The sequence below is a fragment of the Vipera ursinii genome (assembly GCF_947247035.1).
Source record: "Vipera ursinii genome assembly, chromosome: 13".
In the NCBI taxonomy this organism is placed as follows: Eukaryota; Metazoa; Chordata; class Lepidosauria; order Squamata; family Viperidae; genus Vipera; species Vipera ursinii.
Window position 1 is genome coordinate 1925421 of NC_139526.1, and position 22839 is coordinate 1948259.

At 49.9% G+C, this 22839-nt stretch overlaps 1 protein-coding gene across 1 annotated transcript; it reads left to right on the forward strand.

The window, feature by feature from the left end:
* Positions 1 to 8221: 8221 nt before the first annotated feature.
* Positions 8222 to 22279, forward strand: AQP8 (aquaporin 8). The gene is made up of 6 exons (XM_083373139.1): positions 8222 to 8258; positions 14331 to 14593; positions 15457 to 15583; positions 17313 to 17527; positions 19678 to 19812; positions 22218 to 22279. The coding sequence occupies exons 2-6, from the start codon at positions 14343 to 14345 to the stop codon at positions 22258 to 22260; spliced, it is 771 nt and encodes a 256-aa protein (XP_083229265.1). The 5' UTR covers positions 8222 to 8258; positions 14331 to 14342; the 3' UTR covers positions 22261 to 22279.
* Positions 22280 to 22839: the final 560 nt, after the last annotated feature.

Genomic DNA, 22839 nt, shown 5'->3' on the forward strand with positions numbered 1-22839 from the left:
CACGTACATATTGGCTTTTCTTCCAAGAGAAAAGCTGGCTGGGAATTTCTGGGAGTTGAAGTCCACACATCTTCATGCTGCCAACATTGAGAAACCCTGACCTAGAATTTGTGGCAGTTTTCAACGAATGTTTGGGGGATGCACACTCTGGAGTACATGAGCATCGTCAGGCTGTAGGGTGCCTGCCTGGGATCCCACTCCCAATTATATTTCAGCCAGCCAGCCATGGGGCAAAGATTGGCAGAGAGACACAGCATTGTTGCCCCCCCCCTCCACCATGTGTCACAAAGCACACTGTGCGGAGTGGCCCATTGCAGAAGAGAACTGGTCACAGCTTCTCCTGCCTGTCTCAGAACCTCCCAAAGAAGTCCGCCTTGCGTTCCTATGTTCCAATGTTCAAGTATGTCAAGATTCTTCTGGATCTTGAGTCTACTAAAGTTTGGATTATCCCCCCCCCCCAGCTTGGTGTCATCTGCAAATTCTGTCCCCTTATCTAAACTGTTTATGAAGATGTTGAAGAGTACTGGGCCTAAAACAGAACCTGCATGTAATTCCATTGAGGATACACATTGAGTGCACTTGGTAGGTTATGAATCCATCAGATGATAATCCACCCCAATGTTGCTGTGATCTACTTTTTCAAATGCTTTACTGAAGTCTACATAGACTGTATCCAGAGCACAGCATGCCCAAAGGGTGGGTGGAAAAGACTTCAACTCAGCTGTGGGGACATGAGTATGTTCTTGGTAGGATAAGACAGCACCATAGAACTCAAATCTCAGGTGGTTTTTTATGTGATTTTTAACAGTATCCTCAATGCACATGTTCACTGCTAAATTAATATTATCTCACTGATCAGAAAATTATATGTTTTGTTTTTAAACCTGCTTCATTGTCTTTTCTTTCCTGTTTCTTTTCTATTCAGAAGTGACAATGTGCTCTTCCAAAGTGCGCTGGGCATCACGTGTGAAAACTCCCAAGAGGCTCTGACCTCTCTTGAGCTCGTTAATGAACCCCCAGGATGTTCGAGAATAAAACATGAGACAGACCATAATGGCAAGCCTGTTTGGAAGTCCCCGGTGAGCTCCTGGATGTTCAGTGAACTCCCATTTTAAAGAGCAATGATAAAAACTCCCTTCCCCTCTGGAAGCCAAAATGATACAAAAGAACAGCTGGAGACCAATTCCCAAGGAGGTCAGTGGCTGTTGTGGTGCTGTGAGGGACAAAGCCAAGTCCTACTTAGACAGTTCCCATTAGCTAGATGACTTCTGTTAGCTGCTTCAAGGCTGGAGAGAAGACTCAAGTCTTTGCTTCACTTACCGTAGTAGCTGTTTGTGAGTAGCGTTTCCATCACGCTATAATTTTTTCTGACTTTTCAGGAAAGGGGGTGGTTTTAACGGCTTTGTGGTCTCCAAAAGCAAGGGATTGGCTGTGAATTCCTGAGAGGGAAGCATGGGCAGGAATGTTGGCAACTCAGAGGTTGACTGGAGGAAAAAGATCAAGGGGGGGGAGGTGGACATGGGAGAGGCCAGCAAAGCCCCAGCTTGGGACTGGCTCCGGGCACTAACCAGATGGTCTCCCTTTCCTTCTGCCATACCTGGTCATGAGGACTCCTTGTTAAAAGATCTGAAAAGCTGAGCCAATTTTGCCTGTTGCTCCCCAGAGGTTGTGACAGAAAAGGCTTACGATGTTCCTCACTAGCGGGACATGGAATAGGAGCTTCAGCCTTCCTGGGAGAAGTGGCACCTGTCAATTTCAGCACACTGGGGCTACTGAAGTGCAAGAGAGCTGCCTTCCCCCTCCCCAACCACCCCAGAGCATAAGGCTGACTTCTCACAGTTTGTTTAAGGGAAGGGTTGGTTTGCCCAGATGTTGCATTCTCATGCTGAGGTCAAGAGGCGAGACTCTGTTGTCTCTAGAATCTCATTACCATTTTGTCTGGGACAAGAATTTCGGCAAAATCAATGTCACATGTTGGGATAGAGGATTTAACAGCCCTTGGGAACACAAAGGGGGCAACAAAAGAGATTTTTGGAGATCAGGGAAGTGGAAAAGCACAGGAAGGAGACCCTGCCATAACTACACTAGATTTAAGTTGAGCTGGAGAAGTACTTTGGTAGGCTTTCAAGATTCTGTTGGGTTATCTTCTAATAATAAAATTTTTTCCAGAAACCCAAGTGGTTCTTCTTTCCTGAGCTTGCCAGCTTTGCAGGACTTAATAATAATCTTGAAGGCCTCCCCAAATAATTGACTCACAAACATCACACCTCGCTCCATCTGATGGCCTCCTTGGACCATGCAAAGCAAAGGCAGTTTACAGCCCACTCCTTTGGCCTTTGAAGGTTGGGATTATTTTTACCAGAAAATGACTCCTGCTTGGAAAGATAGAAGGGAAACTGCCGATCTGGAGAATGAGCGTAGAAAGCTGGTTATCAACAGAGTCCTCTCCTCAATGCTAAGACTTCTCTGATTGGTTGGAAGTGTTCAAAAAAGGAGGAGGAGAACAACGGAGCGCCTGGTCAAGAAAGGGGCTCCCCTGTGTTTGGGCACCCCACGGTTTATTGCAGAGCCCTGAACCAGTTTCAGGCGGTCCTATCCTGGCCTTGGTGCTGGATTGGCAACTAGGAGCGTGGAGGGGAGGAAGGCGCTTTGTCTGAGGCTTTCCTCCCTCTGGCTTTACGGCATCGCAGGGGAAAGGCAGGCCGTGCTTTCAGATGAGTCTGCATCCTGATGCCCCTTCCCAAGGACTGCAACCAGATCACAGTTGGAAGGTAGCTTTGCAAGGGAACCCTTGCGGATACCTTGTGAAGCTGGAATACCTCGGATCTTCAGAGCCGAATTCCAGGATGCTTCTAATTTGGTGTTTCTCAATCTTGGCAACTTTTAAGATGTATGGATTTCAAATGCAGAATTCCCCAGTCAGCATGGGAGTTGAAGTTGCCAAGGTTGAGAAACCCCGCTTTAGTGAGTAGACTGCCGGTCCCATCAATCTGGGGCATTCAGGGGGCACCAGATGCAGGAAGGCTGTTTAGGGACAAGAGTGGGCACCCTTTTGTAGTCGGGAGCCACACCTTTTCGTTCCCTGCCCATGCCAAGGGCCACAAGGCACTCTGCCGTTGTCGGGGCATCGCTGTGCCTGCCAAGGGGGATCAGCAATGGCGCCATCCACTCTGCCCCCGTTGCCCAAAGTGACTGCCCTTTGAGCTGCTGCTTTCCTCTGCCCACTGGCAGGACTGGCTCGCCGTGGCTTGACACTGCAGAGCTTCCCGTCAGCTGAGGGAGAACAGCCAAAGATGTCTACTCCTGTCTTCTCCACCCTTTGTGCCCCCATTGCTGCTGCCAGGAGCCAGCGAGGCAGCTTGTGCTGAAGCGTGCCAGTGGAAATTTCCTCCCGGTCCCTTGAGCCTTGCAAAATATGGTCGTAAAAGCATCTGTGGGATTCAATACCTTCAGCCAACAGGAAAACAACGGCTATAAACAAGGGCTCTTAATTACCCAACACATTGATAAAGCCAAGGAGTGATTACTCAACACCCTGAAACGCAAAGGTGCCATGCTCGGAACACCTTGTCACGTTCTTGTCCCATCCCAAAGGGGATTATGTAGCGGGTGTGATGGCCTAGCCCAGGCTGTGTCGCAATGGCAGCGGCACATTCCATCTCCCCGGGGCCCGCTCCTCTGCCCCCATTTCCCAGGAATGAAATGACATGGTTTGAAAGTCACCTGTTCACTTCCTCTGCCTTTTTGCTCTGAGATTCTCTTGCCCCTAACAAATGACATTTGTCTGAAATGGTAAAGGGTCTCCTGCTATAGGCAGGGGGGTTGGCTAGAAGACCTCCAAGGTCCCTTCCAACTCTGTCATTCTGTTACTCAGTGCTTTTGTTGTAAAAGAAAAAGGTGCCGGAACTCACACATGTCATACAACCCGCCTTGCCTACCCTACAAGGTTCCATCCAAAAAAGGTGCCGGAACTCCGTTCTGAGCGTTCCATGACAAAAAAGCCCTGTCTGTTACTTCTTTCAAACCTCTGGCTTCAAGTGAATTACTTAAGAGCGAAGTAACTGTTAAACTTTCAGGTTCCTCAAGGGAGGAAGGGCCTTCTGCCATCTCCTCCTGATTCAATTCGGAGGAATTCCCTCTGGACAGGACTTCCTGCTTCTGCTCCCCAAACTCGTGAATCGTGTTTGAAAGTCACTTGTTCACTTCCTCTGCCTTTCTGCTAAGAGATTCTCTTGCCCCTAACAGACACCAAACGTTCAGTCTTCGTGGATTGTACGGAAGGGATCTTGGCTAAATTTCCAGCCTATTGCAATAGATAAATATCACTCTTCTGTCAGGATGCCAGAAACCAGAGTTATTGGCAGAATTTCCCTCCCTCCCTCCCTTCTTCAGAGTAAATGGAGACCCCAGGGGCCTATCCCAAGAGGGTATGGTAAAAAAAGAGAAGATGATGGACACAATGGTGCAATCAAAGCTCTGTCCATTTTTAATGTGTGGTGGAGGTGGGCATCAATCACACAGGTGGAGCTTCAATTTCACTGCTGAGGACACCACCTTGACCATACCAGAGCCTATTCTGTCTGTCTGTCTGTCTATCATCCATCCGCCTGCCTGCCTGCCTGCCTGCCTGCCTGCCTGCCTGCCTACCTACCTACCTACCTACCTACCTACCTACCTACCTACCTACCTACCTACCTATCTATCTATCTATCTATCTATCTATCTATCTATCTATCTATCTATCTATCTATCTATCTATCTATCTATTTATCTATCTAAAATTAGAGTAATTCCTTAAAAGCAATTAATGTTTGGCAAATTGCCAAAGGTCAGCTGTATTTATTTATTTATTTATTTATTTATTTATTTATTTATTTATTTATTTATTTATTTATTTATTTAAATTTATATACCACCCTCCCCCCGAAGGACTCAGGGAGGTGTACAGGGCAATAAATACCAAAAGTACAAAATACAAAAATTAAAAACAAATTAAACAATGGTGCCCGAATACAATAAATTAATTAAAAACAGTAATTAAAACCCCAAACCCATCAGACCAGGCCGGCTTTAACAATAAACAAGAGCCCAATCATCGGAAATAGATTTTCTTCTCTTGCCTTTCACGCTATCCAATTTGGAAGGTGGTTTACTTAAGGAGGGCTTAAATATGATGATTGTGCCCCACTTTTCTGGTTCCCCCTGAGAGTTTAGGGGCCAGTGGGGGCCACAATTTATCAGTTTTCTCACCTCTTCCCTTCCAGTTTTGATTGGTGCTGATGAAGGGTTGTGTGTCTGATGAACGGGCGTGCGGAAAGAGGCAACTCCTGCCTGGTGCCTTGACAGAGAGGGTATGGAGGAAGCCAGGACATCCACGGCTGCAGGAGATGCCCTGCTCTGCATTGGAGAGATAGATCCAGTGGTCCCCTGCCATCCTAACAGCTGCCCAGCTGCTGGGTTTCTGCCTGGGTACTGGGGAGTTAGGGGCTGGGCAGCCTCATCCCTTCCCATGAAAGCCCCTGCCCTTTCTCCTGGGGTGGGGGTGGGGGGAGAAAATGGACATTTGTCCTTGTTAACTGCTATTTCTCATCTGTTTTGGAAAACCTTGAATTTATTCCACAGTTACCTCCAAGAGCTGCAGTGTTAACAGTGACATCTGTCTTTCAGAAGCCCCACGAGTGGGTTGTGTTTTCCCTCGGGGTCAGCCTCCACTGACCCTCCGCTTGTAACCCTGCCTCCTTTCTCCCCCCTCAGTTGAGGTGGGATGTCTGTGCCCCCCTCCACCCAGGAGGGATTAGCTGTAGAGGAGCAGAGGGTCTTTCCCTCCCTCTGTGCAGCCAGGTATCCTCTAACTGAGTTGAAAGGCAGCTCCCATCATCCCCAGCGGCACAACTGCTCAGCTGCTCATGTGAGAAGGCAGGAAGTTAGCAAAGCAAAAATTCAGGTCTCAGGCAATGAAACAGGCTGAGCATCCTCTTTCCTAGCAGCCACAAACAATGATGGTGGTGGTCGGCGGGGGTGGGATGCTCCACGCTCAGAAACATTCTTGCCAGGATTTCTGCTGGGAGGGGGTCAAAAAAGTCAAGATGGTGGCCATCAACTGAGATCAAAGCACCATCTCTCTTTGTGTGTGTAGCCAAGGTGGGGCTTTGATTGCTGGGATGGCAGCCAACTTGATGTTTTTGACCCCTTCCCTGCATACAACTCTGCCCATCTGGATCTCAGCATGGGCAGCTTGCAGCCCTACACCCCCCCCACCCCGGTTTTTTTCTTGAGTGAGTATGTACAGGAGGGAGGGAGGGAGGGGGAGAGAGAGAAGCAAGCTAGTGATAATCCAGTTCTTTCAGAATGTCCTTCTAACTCAAAATCCTGTGTAAATCTTGCTAGTTTTATTGCCAGCCCGAGGATCAGAAGTTCTGGCTCTTAAGCATTTTTTGAAATCCTTCCTGCAAATCTAGTAAAGGGAATTCGTTGCATTTATCGCTTCCAGATATTTATTTTTCTTTCACTTAGTTATTCATTCAGTAGAATTACAGTCTGCCTTTCTTCCAGGAGCCTCTGGGGAAGACGGTAGCCCCCTGCCCGGCTTTTTCCCCTGTGAGGCTGGCTTTCCTCAGGGGCACCCTTGGCCCAAAGGCGCCCAGTGAGCATTGGTGGCTGAGAGGAGGGGGCATCTTTGGTCTTCCCCACCCTCAAGGGGGGACACATCTGGTCTCTGCTCATCAAATCCAGAAGTGCCGCTCACTGAGACCCTCACCAATGGCTGTGGGGCCAGATTCCACAGGTCCTCTGAGGAGAAGGAAGTTGGGTACAAATTCGTTCCCTAAACTGGAGCCAAATCCTGGTGCTTTGAAAGAAGGAGAAGCTCCGTGGCTCTTGAGCTCCTGTCACTGTTGTTGCTGATCTGAGCAGCCCCCTTCCGAGCTGCATGTGGAAGCCTGATCACACCATGCCTGTCTGCTGATTAACTCAACATTTGCTCAAGATCTTTCTCTCCTTGGCATCGGCCGGTCAGGAGAAGCAGCCCAGTGTGGAGGCTGAACCGTGGTACATAAGCTATCCTCCGACGGATCCCTCAGATCTGCCCAGCTGCCTGGAATCAGATTCCCCCAACAGGTGTGCTGTTCCCTTTGTGTCCATGCAGCCTTACGGGCTTGGGGCCCTGCAGCTCTGACAGATGCCAGCCTGGGAAAGGCTGACTGAGGGCAACTGCTATCCCCATAGCCTGCATGCTGGAGAGATCCCTCCGACCGGTAGCGTCTCATCTGTCACTTTGGTGACGCCTCCCTTTCCAGCTGTTTGGGGCCCTTTGCAGATATCATCTCTGCCGCCCTGAAGCCTCCACAAAAGCCAGGCTGCTCCCACTCGCTGCAGGAGGGGCCAAAGCCCCCGGGATCCGTCCCTTGCTGGCTTTGGCAGGAACTGTCTGCCTGCCTTCCTTTCTCCTTCGGCACCTGAGCGGAGGAGGCCTCGGAGCTCCCAGTTCTGGGCATTTCACTCAATTCTCTGCCCAGGCTTGGCACAGCGGAGGCGTTAATTACAGGCCAGCGCAGGTGTCTTTACGCAACGGCAGGGACTGGGTTTGCCTGCCTTTCGGTGGCAGCCGGTTTGAATCCCACCTCCACTCCCAGACAAAAGCACTCTGTGCATGCTCAAGGCCGCCCTCTTGTTGGCGCTTCATACGCTGGCATATTCACAAAGGATAGGATGAGAGTTCCCAGAATTCGTGCACGGACGGGCTGCTGAGGAATTCTGGGAGTCAAAGTCTACCCGTCAGATGGGGGGACTGTCGCCTTCTCTTTCAGGAGAGGCAGTCGAGCCCCCGTCCTCCCCCCGCATGCGGTGACTGCCTTTCCCCCAAAGGCTCTGCTGCGTTGGGGAAAGAGCATTTCTCGGCCGGCTCTTGGCGGATCTGCATCCTACACTTCGCCCAGGCTGGCATCGAGATCTGGCAGAGGCCCCTGAAATGAAACCTTGAACTCAGCACCCCCGAAGAGCAAACAGCTTTCTTTCCCCAGCCAGCTGGAATGGCCCCACCCTCCCCTCCCCTCCCCTTTGGGCCTGACTGCACTTTTGTCACCCTTCTCCCACGCCCCCCACATCAGTGGGGAGGCTGCCAATATTCTCTGGAAATAAGAAAAGTGCTGCTCCTGCCAAAGGGGCCGGTCAGCCGGAGGAGCCCGTGGGCAGCCTGGTCAGCAGCCGTTGCTCTTCTGGGGGAAGCAGTTGGGCAGCTGCAGCCAGGAGCCGAGGCTTGGGTGAGTCCCGCAACAGTCGGGGTGGGGTTGGGGCTCCAGGAGAAGGAGGGTTCCGTCCGGAGGGGGGGGACAGGCAAGCCGCCATCCCCCCCAGGCCCCCCAACTCCCCTGTTTGGTTTCCGAATACTTGAAGTAGCTAAGAAGGGATCGGCCCGGCCAGAAATGAAAAATTCTATGGTCTATAGGATGCCTTTGAAAGTGTTAAAGCACTTTGAAGTAGAGAATTGCAAGAAAGAATGTTGGAAAAGCAAGAAGCTCCTCCGTTCTTTTCTTGGAATACTTTTCCATTAGGAGTTTTGCAGAAATGAATTTGTTCCTCCTCGCCCAGTGATGAGCAGAGGTGGGGCACGGGGGTCTCTCTTAGGAACCGCCTCCAGCTTTGAGTATGGACGGGCACTCAGCTCTTCCTTGGATGGAAAAAAAGGTTCTGGGTAAAATTCTTCTAACTCAGATCTGCATTCCAAAGTTCGTTTTGCTGAAGAATACTTTTCAGTCCTTAAATGTCAGATGCAGATTCTTTTTTGGGGGAGTAATTGTTGTTGTTGTTGTTAGCTGCGAAGTCGTGTCCGACCCATCACGACCCTATGGACAACTTTCCTCCAGGCCTTCCTGTCCTCTACCATCTTCTGGAGTCCATTTAAGCTCACGCCTACTGCTTCAGTGACTCCATCCAGCCACCTCCTTCTCTGTCGTCCCCTTCTTCTATTGCCCTCGATCTTCCCCAGCATTAGGCTCTTCTCCAGGGAGTCCTTCCTTCTCATTAGGTGGCCAAAGTACTTGAGTTTTAGCTTCAGGATCTGGCCTTCTAAAGAGCAGTCAGGATTGATCTCCTCTAGGACTGACCGGTTTGATCGCCTTGCAGTCCAAGGGACTCGCAGGAGTCTTCTCCAGCACCACAGTTCAAAGGCCTCAATTCTTTGGCGCTCAGCCTTTCTTATGGTCCAACTTTCACTACCATACATTGCAACTGGAAAGACCATAGCCTTGACTATACGCACTTTTGTTGACAGGGTGATGTCTCTGCTTTTTAGTGTGCTGTCTAGATTTGCCATGGCTTTCCTCCCCAGGAGCAAGCGTCTTTTAATTTCTTGGCTACAGTCCCCATCTGCAGTGATCTTGGAGCCCAGGAAAATAAAATCTGTCACTACCTCCATTTCTTCCCCATCTATTTGCCAGGAATTGAGAGGGCCAGATGCCATGATCTTGGTTTTCTTAATGTTAAGTTTCAACCCAAGTTTTGCACTCTCCTTCTTCACCTGCAACAAGAGGCTCTTTAGTTCTTCTTCACTTTCTGCCATTAGAGTGGTATCATCTGCGTATCTTAGGTTGTTGATATTTCTTCCGGCAATCTTAATTCCAACTTTTGATTCATCTAGCCCTGCCTTTCTCATGATGTGCTCTGCATATAAGTTAAATAGGCAGGGCGACAGTATACAGCCTTGCCGGACTCCTTTCCCAATTTTGAACCAATCAGTGGTTCCGTGTCCAGTTCTCACTGTTGCTTCTTGACCCGCATATAGGTTTCTCAAGAGACAAATAAGATGGTCTGGTACTCCCATCTCTTTAAGAACTTGCCACAGTTTGTTATGATCCACACAATCAAAGGCTTTAGCATAGTCAATGAAGCAGAAGTAGATGTTTTTCTGGAACTCCCTAGCTTTCTCCATGATCCAGCGTATGTTGGCAATTTGATCTCTAGTTCCTCTGCCTCTTCGAAATCCTGCCTGCACTTCTGGTAGTTCTCGATCCACATACTGCTGAAGTCTAGCTTGTAGGATTTTAAGCATGACTTTACTAGCATGAGAAATGAGTGCAATGGTGCGATAGTTTGAACATTCTTTGGCACTGCCTTTCTTAGGAATTGGAATGTAAACTGATCTTTTCCAATCCTGTGGCCACTGTTGAGTTTTCCAAATTTGCTGGCAAATTGAGTGTAGCACTTTTACTGCATTGTCTTTTAAGATTTTGAATAGCTCAGCTGGAATACTGTCACCTCCACTAGCTTTGTTGTTGCTCAGCTTTTCTAAGGCCCACTTCACTTCACATTCTAGGATGTCTGGCTCGAGGTCAGTGACCACCTCATTGTGATTATCAGGGACGTTAAGCTCATTCTTGTATAGTTCTTCTGTGTAATTTTGCCACCTCTTCTTAATCTCTTCTGCCTCTGTTAGGTCCCTGCCATTTTGGTCCTTTATCATGCCCATTTTTGCATTAAACGTTCCCTTCATTTCTCCAATTTTCTTGAAAAGATCTCTGGTCCTCCCTATTCTATTGTTTTCTTCTATTTCTTTGCACTGTTCATTTAAGAAGGCATTCTTATCTCTTCTAGCTATTATCTGGAATTCTGCATTCAATTGGGTGTATCTTTCTTTTTCTCCCTTGCCTTTCGCTTCCCTCCTTTCCTCAGCTATTTGCAAAGCTTCCTCAGACAGCCATTTTGCTTTCTTGCATTTCTTTTTCTTTGGGATGGTTTTGGTTGCTACCTGTTGTACAATGTCACGAACCTCTGTCCATAGTTCTTCAGGCACTCTGTCTATCAGATCTAATTCCTTAAATCTATTTGTCACCTCTACTGTATATTCAACAGGGATATGATTTAATTCATACCTGACTGGCCTAGTGCTTTTCCCTACTTTCTTCAGTTTAAGCCTAAACTTTGCAAGGAGAAGCTCATGGTCTGAGCCACAGTCAGCTCCTGGTCTTGTTTTTACTGACTGTATAGAGCTTCTCCATCTTTGGCTGCAGAGCATATAGTCAATCTGATTTCTGTGTTGACCATCTGGTGATGTCCATGTGTAGAGCCGTCTCTTGGGTTGTTGGAAAAGAGTGTTTGCTATGACCATCGTATTCTCTTGACAGAATTCTATCAGCCTGTGCCCTGCTTCATTTTGCACTCCAAGGCCAAACTTGCCTGTTATTCCAGGTATCTTTTGGCTTCCTACTTTAGCATTCCAATCCCCCATGATGATAAGAACATCATTTTTTGGTGTTAGTTCTATAAGGTGCTGTAGTGCTTCATAGAACTGGTCAATTTCATCCTCTTCAGCACTGGTGGTTGGGGCATAGACTTGGACTACTGTGATATTGAATGGTTTGCCTTGGATTCGAACTGAGATCATTCTGTCATTTTGAGGATTGTATCCCAGTATTGCTTTTCCTACTCTTTTATTGACTATGAAGGCTACTCCATTTCTTCTGAAGGATTCTTGCCCACAGTAGTATACCTGATGGTCATCTGAATTAAATTCACCCATTCCTGTCCATTTTAGTTCGCTGATACCTAAGATGTCAATGTTCAGTCTTGTCATCTCTTGTTTGACCACGTCCAGTTTTCCTTGATTCATGGATCTTACATTCCAGGTTCCTATGGAGAAAAAATCTTTACAGCATCGGACTTTCCTTTCACCACCAGACACATCCACAGCTGAGCGTCCTTTCGGCTTTGGCCCAGTCGCTTCATTCTTTCTGGCGCTACTAGTACTAGCCCTCTGCTCTTCCCCAGTAGCATATTGGACGCCTTCCGACCTGAGGGGCTCATCTTCCAGCGTCATATCGTTTTGCCTTTTGGTACTGTCCATAGGGTTTTCATGGCAAAGATACTGGAGTGGGTTGCCATTTCCTTCTCCAGTGGATCACGTTTTGTCAGAACTCTCTGCTATGACCTGTCCGTCTTGGGTGGCCCTGCACGGCATAGCTCATAGCTTCATTGAATTACGCAAGCCCCTTCGCCACGACAAGGCAGTAATCCATGAAGGGGGGGGGAGTAATAGGATGTTCCAAAGCCGATATTTTATTTTGATATGTATACAAATTTATATCCAGCATTTTTAGCGCAAACTGACAGTTGTGTCTCTCAGACTTGCAGCTGTTTTCCTATGAGGCTGCACCGGGCAAAAGGGATCAAAACAGATTGTAGACCAGAAGAAATTTGTGGGCCAAGAAACCAAGCTTCCAGAGCAATCACTCATACATCCAGCAAGGGTGTCTGTGAAGATGCTAGTCCTCACTGATTCAAGCAACTTTTGAGTCTCCTGCCCCCGTGCTTTCTTGGGCCCCTTGAGACCCAAGGAGGATGTTGCTCTGCTTGCTCCTGGGAAGCAAACCCACCGAGGCCTGCTCTGACCCTTTCTGCCCAATAGATCCCCCAAACTCTTGGGCCATGTGGAGTCTTTGTGGGCCACCATTACAGCTTCAATCTGGAGACATTATTGGGCCGAAAAAAGCAGAGAATGATTAAATAATGGCACAAGAAAGTGGCCATTGTACGCCCACACTACTGTGGGGTGTCTAGTACTGCCTATTTGAGCAGGGGGGGATAGGATTCCGGGGGTGCAGAGGCTGCAATTTGGAGGTGGTTTTTCTGCCCTGTTACCATGGGAGGTTGTGTGTGTGTGTGTGTGTGTGTGTGTGTGTGTGTGTGTGCGTGCACGCATGTGCTTTGGTCAGCAATCAGCTCTATGCTTCTGCCCAGCACTATATAGAACTTTGAATAATTGTGGATTTTATCTGATAAATATAGTAGTGGATGATGGGAGGTGGAGGTGAAGTACTCATCTCAGCAATACTGTGGCCCAAAACTCATTTGGGGTTATAGCCGGAAAGGTGAGTTTTGAATTGAATTTGAGTTTCGATGGCAAGCGTGACTTTCTGGGGTTCCCTTATGCCCCTAAAGGCAACTGTCATGGCCTCAACCACTCATCTGGTCTTTCTCAACCTTGGCACCGCTGTACATCTCCCGTTGCCAAGATTGGGAAACACTGAGTGAATATCTCCACTCTAAGCAGCAGCTCATCAAAATCTCATCAGACTCTCTCATCCCAGTTACATCGACCCTAACCCTAACCCTCGCCCAGTGGGAAGAGCATGCTGCATATCCCGTCAGTAAAAGAATTTTGGCTGGTGGGATCAAGGAGGAAGGTCTTCTCCGCTGTGGCCCCCGCCCTTTGGAACATCTAACCCCCTGAAGTGAGGAAAGCCCCCAACTTCTGGTTCTTGTATTAAGACCCGTCTTTGCCAATTAGCATGGGGTCGAAGAGCACGATGCAGCCCTGAGGACGGCTGGCCACTTGACCACACCCCTCCTGCCTTGTGACCCTTTTAGCCTTCCGAATGTTAACCTTTGGTGTTTATTTTTGCTTGCATGTTTTAACGTGTTCCTAATTCTGCTTTTAATCTGTGCTTTTTTGTGTTCATATGGTCTCGTTATGACATAAACCACTCAGGGTCACTTAGGTAAGATGAGCGGTGTAGAAATTAAGTAAACACATAAGAGTCCAGCTGCCCTTCCACAGCCTGTCCCCTCCCCACCTGGCCTGGATTCTCCAATTAACCTTCAAGCAGCACATTCAGTCCTGAACTGAACACTTGAGCTGAGTTCATTCAAGAGCCTAAACTAAAACGAGGTAGCTCCCCTTTCGGTTTGGTATGTCAAGTGAACACAGCCCTTGGGGAGAACCAGGGAACTGTAGAGCCATCGTAGGCTTTCTCCAGAGAAAAGTCTCCATCTTTGGAGGCGTACAAAGATGTTCTGAATACTGTATGTGGCTTTGGGTTACAACAGAAAACAAACCTGTGGCAACCTTGGGGTGAACTCAGCTGCCTGGCTCAATTTTGGAATTTTGCACTTGGCTGGTTGGTTGCACCTTGGACTTCTGTGCTCTGTTCTTGGGGGGGGGGACAGAGAGAGAAGGGGAGGGAAAGAGAGAGAGAGGAGACAGAGGAGAGAGAAAAAGAGAGAGAGGAGAGAGAGGAGGAGAAAAAAGGTGTGTGTGTGTGTGTGTGTGTGTGTGTATGAGAGAGGGGGGGGGGAAGGGAGCAGTGAGATCTTCATCTGACCAGTCTGGCTGCTTGCAGCGTTGACAAGTGTGGTGTGGTTTTGGGTGTGATTTCCCTGCCTGTTGCCAGAGGTGGGTAAAGAGGACAATGGGGCACCCCACTCGGAACAAGGTGGCCTTCTGGGGAATGACAAACTTTAAGGCCCCATTGTCACATTCCAGGGTCGTCCTCCACCCACCTGATCTCTACTGGCAGGGGAACGTGTTTGCATACCAGGGCATAATCTTTGTCTTCCAGAATTGGCCAGCCATGTCCGACGTGGAATTTGGACGCATGTCTTTCAAAGAGCCTGAGCCGGAGTCCAAACGCGTCCTGGCCCAGCCCCACTGGTACGAGCGCTACCTGCAGCCTTGCATCGGGGAGCTGGTGGGCTCAGCCTTCTTCATCTACATCGGCTGCGTTTCGGTCATCGAGAACTCGGAGGGCACCGGGAGGCTGCAGCCGGCCTTGGCTCATGGGTTGGCACTGGGACTCACCATTGCCATCTTGGGGAATATCAGGTGAAGGAAGGGGCAGCCACGGGGTTTGGCCAGGGGATGCGGTCAAGGAGGCAAGTCATCCATGAAGGAGCAACGGAGGGAGCCAGAGTACACCACAGGAGGAGGAGGAAGAGGGGTCAGCTGAATTCAGGCAGATCCGTCCTTCAGATCACTGCTTCTCAACCTTGGCAAGTGGAAGGTGGGTGGGCTTCAACTCTCAGAATTCCACATCTTTACTGGCTGTGGAATTCTGGGAGTTGGTCCACCCATCTTCAACTTGATAAGGTTGAGAAACACTGATTGACAGGCCTGCAATCTCAGTTCTCTTTCTCTGCATTGCTCTCCCCCAGCCATTCCAGTCTCCAGCCTTCCCTCCCAGGAACTGAATGGGTGACCAGGCCAGATTTTAGACACCCTTCGCAGCTGCTGGGGTGTGGGGGCAAATACTATTGGCAGAGTGAAGGGCGACCTAAGCCTGTCTCACTCCTGGACTGGGGTCCTCCTCATGCCCTGGAAAGGTGTAAATATTAGTTTGCTTTTTGTGATTAAATTTATGTGCCATCCATCTTGCTATCCAAAGCAATTCTGCATATAAGTCCAGGATGAGGCAAGACCAACAATGGCAGAAGCAAAATGTAGTACAAACTATATCTGAGTCTCACACAAGTCAGAAAGTGGACTTGGAGGTTCCACCGATGCTTGTCACTGAATGAAGCCAGAAGAGGCCCAAGAAAGGGAATATTTCCATGTCACAGCAGCTGAAGTCTTCTCCTCCAAATTTCTTGAGTTTTGCTCCCTGCCAGCAGGCGATGGGGTGACCCAGCACCCCTTTTCTGCCAACTTCCCTCTGACCAAAATTTCTCTTTCCCACTCTCTGCCTGCAGTGGAGGCCACTACAATCCTGCCGTTTCCCTGGGGGCCTGGCTCGTTGGTGGGCTGAACATGGTGATGGTCATTCCGTACTGGCTCTCCCAATTTTGTGGGGGAATGATTGGAGCTAGCCTGGCTAAGGTATGGCGGAGGATTGGGAAGGGGAGAACACTTGGGGCGCAAGGTGCCAGCCTTACAAGGTAGACTAGACCAGTTGAGCTAATGTAAGATTACATTAACAGAATATTGCAAGTCTGAATGTACTGTACGTCTTTTCCCTGGACCTTTTTACAGCCTAAGCAACTGTGTGTGTGTGTGTGGGGGGGTTTTCCCTTCTGAGATGTTTCCACTTCCACTTTCCCACTCTGGGCTCAGCTGATTTTTATCTGATTTTCTCCTTGGTTGTTGTTGCCCTGTCTCCCAAGGCCACTCTCACATAGACCATTGCAGATGGAGAGCAGAGGCTATGGCAGATGTTGGGGGGTGTTCCAGGTGCTCCCACGCTCGTCTTATGGTCACTCACTCACAGCCTGTTGAGGCATGCAGATCTTGTAACCTCCCCCACCCCCTCTCTTGCTTCCTACCTGGGCATTCCAGAGAGCCGTGGCTAGAGCAGACAAGGCACAAAACGCTGGTCAACAGCCAGGAAATAGTTAAGGATGCACACAAATCACCTTCAATGAACACGGAGGCACAAACGGTTCTCTGATATATACAAAGATCCAGTGAATTCAAAGGAACACCAACACTTTATGGTACTCTTTACACTGTTCATTTGCTTTTCCTCTCACACACAAGCACGCTCTTGTATTTTACCCACATCCTTCTCCACTAGGCTGGCAGGCACTAGCCAGAGGGATAGGAGCTGCCCAGTCTGGATCCAAAGATGACTCAAAGAGGACCCCTTTTCCCCCCAAAGTCCTTCCTCCTGTGATTCACAAGATTGGCAACTACTCCTGCTTTGTTTACTTACACATTTGGTAGCCACTGAAGGGATCGGTGGTGATGGTGGTGGAAGAGTTTAACCATGTGCTCATCTTCCTTTATCTGGTTCAGGTGACATTTTTCCTTTGCTTCTTTACCAATTTATTTTCTTCTTTATCTACCTGCCCGAACAATCTTTTAGACAATATTTCTGGCTTTTTTTTTTTTGTCCTCTCTGCTTACGTGACTGCTTCATCTTTAGTTATGGCAACCTCAGTCCAGTCTCACAGGGCTTAGGAAGAGGTGTCCAACCCATGGCAGATCTCCCATGTAACCCCTCCCCACCCCCAGGAGAACCAGAGTCAGCTAATATGGTGGGCAGAGGATGTCTTGGTGGATGTTTGGCGCCTGAATATGTCCTTCCTGCTGACCTTCCTTGCTTGCCAAAGGAAGGCTGGGAGGCGGGATGTCTGCCTCCATATCCAGCTGTGGCTTCAAGTCCCTATCATGCTATCATGTCCCCACTGGCCCTTCTTTTCACAAGACTAGACAAAGCCAATTCCTGCAACGGTTCTTCCTATGTTTTAGCCTCCAGCCTCCTAATCATCTTTGTTGCTCTTCTCTGCACTCTTTCCAGAGTCTCTACATTTTTTTTTATAATAAGGCGACCAAAACTGGATGCAACATTCCAATTGTGGTCTTACTAAGGTATTATAAAGCGATACTAATACCTCATGCAATTTTGATTCTTTCCCTCTATTAATGCAACCTAGGATTGTGTTGGCTTTTCTGGCTGCGGCCGCACACTGCTGACTCATAGTTAAGTGGTTGTCCACTAGGACTCTGAGATCCCTCTCACAGTTACTGCTATTGAGTCAGGTTTCTGTGTGTTCGGTTAGTCCAGATTGATCAGTCTGGGGTAATCCCTCTTTGATGTCTGTCTCAGGTGACCACAGAATGGGAGAGATATGAAAATGCCACAGGAGCGGCTTTCACGGCCATCACCTCGGATCATCAGCTCCCAGCTGCTTTGGTGGGAGAGATTGTGATGACCATGTTCCTGGTGATGGCTGTCTGCATGGGGGCCATTAATGAGAAAACCAAGAGTCCACTGGCACCCTTCTGCATTGGCTTCACCGTCACTGTGGACATCCTGGCTGGGTGAGTAGGCCAGAAGCCTGGTAGGAGGTTCTGCCCAGGTCCAGGAGGAAGTTCTTTCTGCACGAATGCCTTCAACAGCGAGCATCAACATCTCCTGCATCAACATGTTTTGCTATTGAAATGGTTCTTACAACTGTCTTTAAAAGGGGGAGCCGAGAGCCAGTTCTGGAGAGATCCAGGAAGGCTCCACAAAAATTTATCCAAATGCTTCCTTTTGCTGATGCAGCACCCATTCTACTGCCTCGATACCTATGCTTTATAGCAGCGGTCCCCAACCTTTTTGGCACCAGAGACCAGGTTCATGGAAGACAATTTTTCCACGGACTCTGGGGGGTGGGGGAGGAGAGGAGGAGGAGGGTGCAACCTAGAACCCTTGCCTGCTCAGTTTACAGTAGGGTCTGCTGTGCGGCCCAGTTCCTACCGTGGCCTGGGCTCGGGGACTCCTGGTTTATAGGATTTTCAGACAAGAGATTTTGACTTGGTTTGAAAAAAATGCAACCCATTGCCCACAGAATTTGTCCCCGTTAATATTAACAGCCCCCTTCTGCAAAACAAAAACATCTGCCATACTAAATAAAAAGAGCAACATTATATTGCTACCTATTTGTGTGGGTCACCTCCATCTCCTTCCTCCGTCACTCCCCTTCGCCCTCCCAACAGTCCCAGATGTTAACATAGGTACAGATTACAACGTGCCCTCACTTCTCTACCTAAACCAAAAGGTGTTTCTTCCATTCTGGAAGACAGGCAGGTGCAGAGCTGGTTTCAAGATAGGTGAACCTGTAGCATTTCCACGTCTCAGAACACGGACATAAAAACATCAGCAGATGAAAGAAATAACTGCACACACGCTCAGCACAACCAGGGACTTTGGAAGAGGGAGGACTGCTGGCCATGATGGCTGATCGTGAGCCCTTACCAACACCCTGGAGTGCCTGCTCCCTGAGGGTTTAAGGTCCATTTTGGAAGGAATGTAGCCTGTGGAAAGCACAAGGAGATAAAACTCGCCCTCATGAGCTTGCCTGGGCATCCTCTGAAACCAGGCTGCCATTGGCAGCCCAAATTTGAGGCAGGAGGGAAGCAGCGTTGCTGTCATTATACACTGTAGCCGGTCAGTTGCAGGGCCTCCTGACCTGCTGGACAGCTCCAATGCCTGGCTGACGGACAGAGCCCTGTGGCTTGGGGTGGGGGGCTTAGGGTGGGCAGAAACAGCTCTTCCGGCCTGCCTGGGGACAACCCTGTCCCTGGCACTCTTAGCTACTAGGATCCAGGGTGCCCGACTGGGCACTTGGGCCCTTCATGCCCAGAACCATCCAAACTCAGCATCTCTCCATCATCATTGAGGTTTTGTCTGGAGGAAGTTTCAATCCTGTCCTACCAGCAATCAGGGAGAAGAATGCCCATCAACTGATAAAAATGAGAGACCACCGGTGGCCACTATGGGCTTAAATTGCAGTTTAGCTGCTAAGTAATTTCCCCCAGCTGTTGCCTACAGAGATCAGCAAGGGGAGGGAAGAGGGTAGCCTCCAAGGAGGGGCCCTGGAAGCCCTGGGTGGCTCTCCTCCTGACGTTGACTCAGCTGATAGACATGGCCCATTGCCCAGTGGCATCTTCCCTTACAGATCCATATCCGGGTAGCCCCCCAAAATTGTTGGCGCCTCAGGGCAAAAGAAGTCTGCTGCTTCTTTCAGAATAACAACAAGACAGTTGCCCACCCACTGGCCAGTGTGTGTGTTTGTGTGTGTTCTGTTTCCAGCCATCCAGAAAAAACATCTCGCCCTGCAGTGCTTGCCTGCTGCTTTTCTAAAGACCAATTGAAACATGCTCTGCAGCAGCCCTTCCTCTCCCGAAGACCTTTGCGTGTCCCTGGAGGCTCATGTTCTAGTTATTTCCATGTCACTTCAGTGTACACGGGGGAGACTGGCATGTGTTGGCCTGTTGGCCCAACTGGAATTGGACTTGTCTTGGTCAATGTCTTGGGGTGGGGGCATTGTAAGTATTGCCAATTAACTCTGCACTCAGTGAGGATAAAAGGAGTGGCAAAGAAGGAGCCTCTAGGGGCTTCTCTGCCCAGAATGGAGAATCCGGGAGCTTTGAAAACATTCCTGGGAGTGGCGTCTTCATCCTCTCAATCTTTCTTCTCTATTCAGGGGAGCTGTTTCTGGAGCCTGCATGAATCCAGCCAGAGCTTTTGGCCCTGCAGTGGCTGCCAACTACTGGGACTATCACTGGGTGTACTGGGTGGGCCCCATGGGGGCTGCACTTCTGGTGGGCGCATTGATAAGGTACGTGGCAGGTTTTCAAGGCCTTCCGGAATGCCTGGGGGGGGAAAAAACTCATTCCAGCAGGCAAGTGCCACTTCAAGGGGTTGTCCGGCTGGGCTAGTTGAATCCTTGGCTGGATTCTGGAGCAGGACTCAGAATTAATTGAGCGTATCAGCAGTGATTCCTGAATAACAGTCAATGGAACTTCCAAGGCAGAGCGTCTGAGATCTTAACAGATCCCTGGTTCGTGGAGAACGAGAATGAGGAAGTGTTTGGCATGCAGGAGACCCCACGTTTAGTTCTGGCAGGGCCAGGCCAGGCCAGGCCAGGCAAGACATACACACACACACACACACACACAGAATTGAATCAGTGACATCTTGGCCCATGTCAGGAATGGGTGTGTCAAAGCTTCAGGGCTGCCTGTTGCTTTTCAACTGCTTCTGTTTGGTCTCCCAAAGTTTTTAATGTGACAGAAGGCATAAATAAGGCAACACATGGGAAGCTTTTAATTAATCTAATTGCAATTATGTTTACAAGTAACATGTGGTTTTTGCCTGACTATGCCAACTTTTTAAAATCTGGCCCGTGTGCCATTCAAAAGCCAGAGGTCAGCCTGTGCCCACGCTGGTCATGGGAACCTTGTCCTTGCATCCCTACATGGTGATGGCACGTACTACGGAGGTGTGCTGGATTTGGAGTCCAGAGAACATCTGTAAATGCTCTGAGAAGTCAAGATGTTTTAGCAGCCCTCCATTCGGGTATGGTCATGGAAAACAGCTTGAACCACCCGTGAATGGTCTCACACAAAGACTTTCACCTCTGTTGCATGAATCTCGCCAGACTGACTGCGTTCCCCTGGGAATGGTCAGATAAGGCTCCAGGGACTCTGGGGGAGATCAGGCTCTGCTGCTCCCTGCAGTGCAAGGAGTCCAAACCTGCCCCCCCTCTTAACAGGGGTGGGGAACCTTGGCTCTTTTATGACTTGTGGACTTCAACTCCCAGAATTCCTGAGCCAGCCATGCTGAGGGGAAAGGGAGAGGTTTCCAAGCTGAGCCATGCCGGCTCAGGAATCTTGGGAGTTGAAGGCCATGAGTCATAAAAGAACCAAGGTTCCCCACTCCTGGTCTAGCCGGAGATTCCACCACAGGAACAAACCCAGAGGCCAGATTGCAGAGAGTTCTTTCACTGTCATTCTGTCACCAACGTTCTTCTTCCCTTGTGCAAGTGAGGTGCAGGGAAAGGCAGTGTCTGACTTTGGTATCGTGAATTAACCAGACAGGCTAGGTTTGTGCAGCAGGCTTAGCCACAAATGATATTCAATCAAGGATAATGGCAGCTAGGTTCAGCCTGGAAAAGGCAGAATAACAAGAGTTGGAAGGGACCTTGGAGGTCTTCTAGTCCAACCCCCTGCTCAAGCAGGGGACCTTATACTATATAAACAAGCTTGATTAGGAGGGCACTTAAGTAGAAGGAAAAAGCAGGAAGGAGCTTAAGATGAGATGTGCATCTTGCTGAAACTGAAATAGCACTTTTATACCGCTTCACAGTGCTTTTACAGCCCTCTCTAAGCGGTTTACAGAGTCAGCCTGTGGCCCCCAACAGTCTGGCTCCTCATTTTACTCACCTCCGAAGGATGGAAGGCCGAGTCAACCTTGAGCTGGTGAGACTCGAACTGCCGGCAGCCGGCGGGAGTCAGCAGAAGAAGTAGCTGCACTGCTGCACTCTAACCATTGCGCCACCAGATGAACAAGATGAGTTCAGATCTTTTAGAACAAGTCAATTACAGGCACAAGAAAAGACAAATCCAGGACTGGAACAGAGCAAAGAGAAAATATAATTTTCTCAAAACTGAGGGAGGAGGAGATGAACAGGATGTCAGACATTTTCTCTCTTTCAAACAAAACAAAACAAAACAGAAAACCAACCCGGCAAATATCTGACTTCAAATGTGGAGGGACAAGTCAAAGCCAGAACTGTTTAGGATGGAGGCCTTTTGCCCAGCTCTGTTGTTCCAGGGTATCTCTGGCCCAAGAGGATCAGCTCTCCTGGGGGGGGGGGGGCTCCGGGTTAAGGGGAGACTTGGAAGTTCTCGATTTTTGGAGAAATGAAGTGCAGTCAAATCTTAACATGGATGTCGGAATAAACTCAGAACGATGGCAGGAGAAAAAAATTCCTAAAATGTGGGCACAAGGGAGAACAATTTCAGTGAGAGAGAAAAAAGAAAGCACGCTGGGCAGCCGGGGCCTCCAACCTTGGCAACTTTTAAGACGGGTGGATTTCAACTCCCCGAATTTCCCAGCCAGCTTTGCTTAGAGTTGCCAGAGTCGGACCCCCCGCTGTACGGTTCCGCTGCCCGGAGAAAGGGCAGCAAGGGCGCTGGGCCAGGCCAGCTGCTCCCACGGCTCTCTCCTTCCCCCCTCCAGGTTCTCGCTCGGGGACAGCAAGACGCGCTTCTTCCTCAAGTGAGGGGCCCGGCCGGGACCGCCGCCCCCCTTCCCCGCGCGACCCCGGGCAGCCGCCGCCCTCCTTGCCCGGGCAGGAGACGGGCCGAAGCGGGGCTCCGCCAAGCGCTCCTTTCTGCCCCTCAGAAAGGGGCGGTGCGGCTTTTTGTTCCCGGTGGCAGAGCCGGGGCGTTCTGCTGCCTCGGAGGAGGAAGACAAAGGCGGAGAGGCCCCGGCAGATCCGCCAGCTGAAGCGGGGCAGCGGCTCGCCCAGAAGCTTCGGACGAAACGGCCCCCGGCAGCCCCGGGTCAAGCAGCGGCCCGCCCACCGGGCCCGGGCGCCCGCAGCCCCGTCCGGAGCCCCGGCGAGGCAGCCGCTCCTCGGCCCGGCGTCTCCGGCGCCGCCGCTCGACGGGGCACCCGCCGGCCACGCCGCCTCCCCGGCACCCGGCGTGCAAACGGGCGCAGCGCCTCCACCGGCCGGATCCCCTCCGGAAAGGGGCTCCTTCGCCCAGCCGGGCTGGCCCGGCTCCCACGGCGATGCCCGGGGCTCTCGGGGCACCTCGGGCGCCTGGGCGCGGACCCTCCCCGGCGGGGCTCCCAT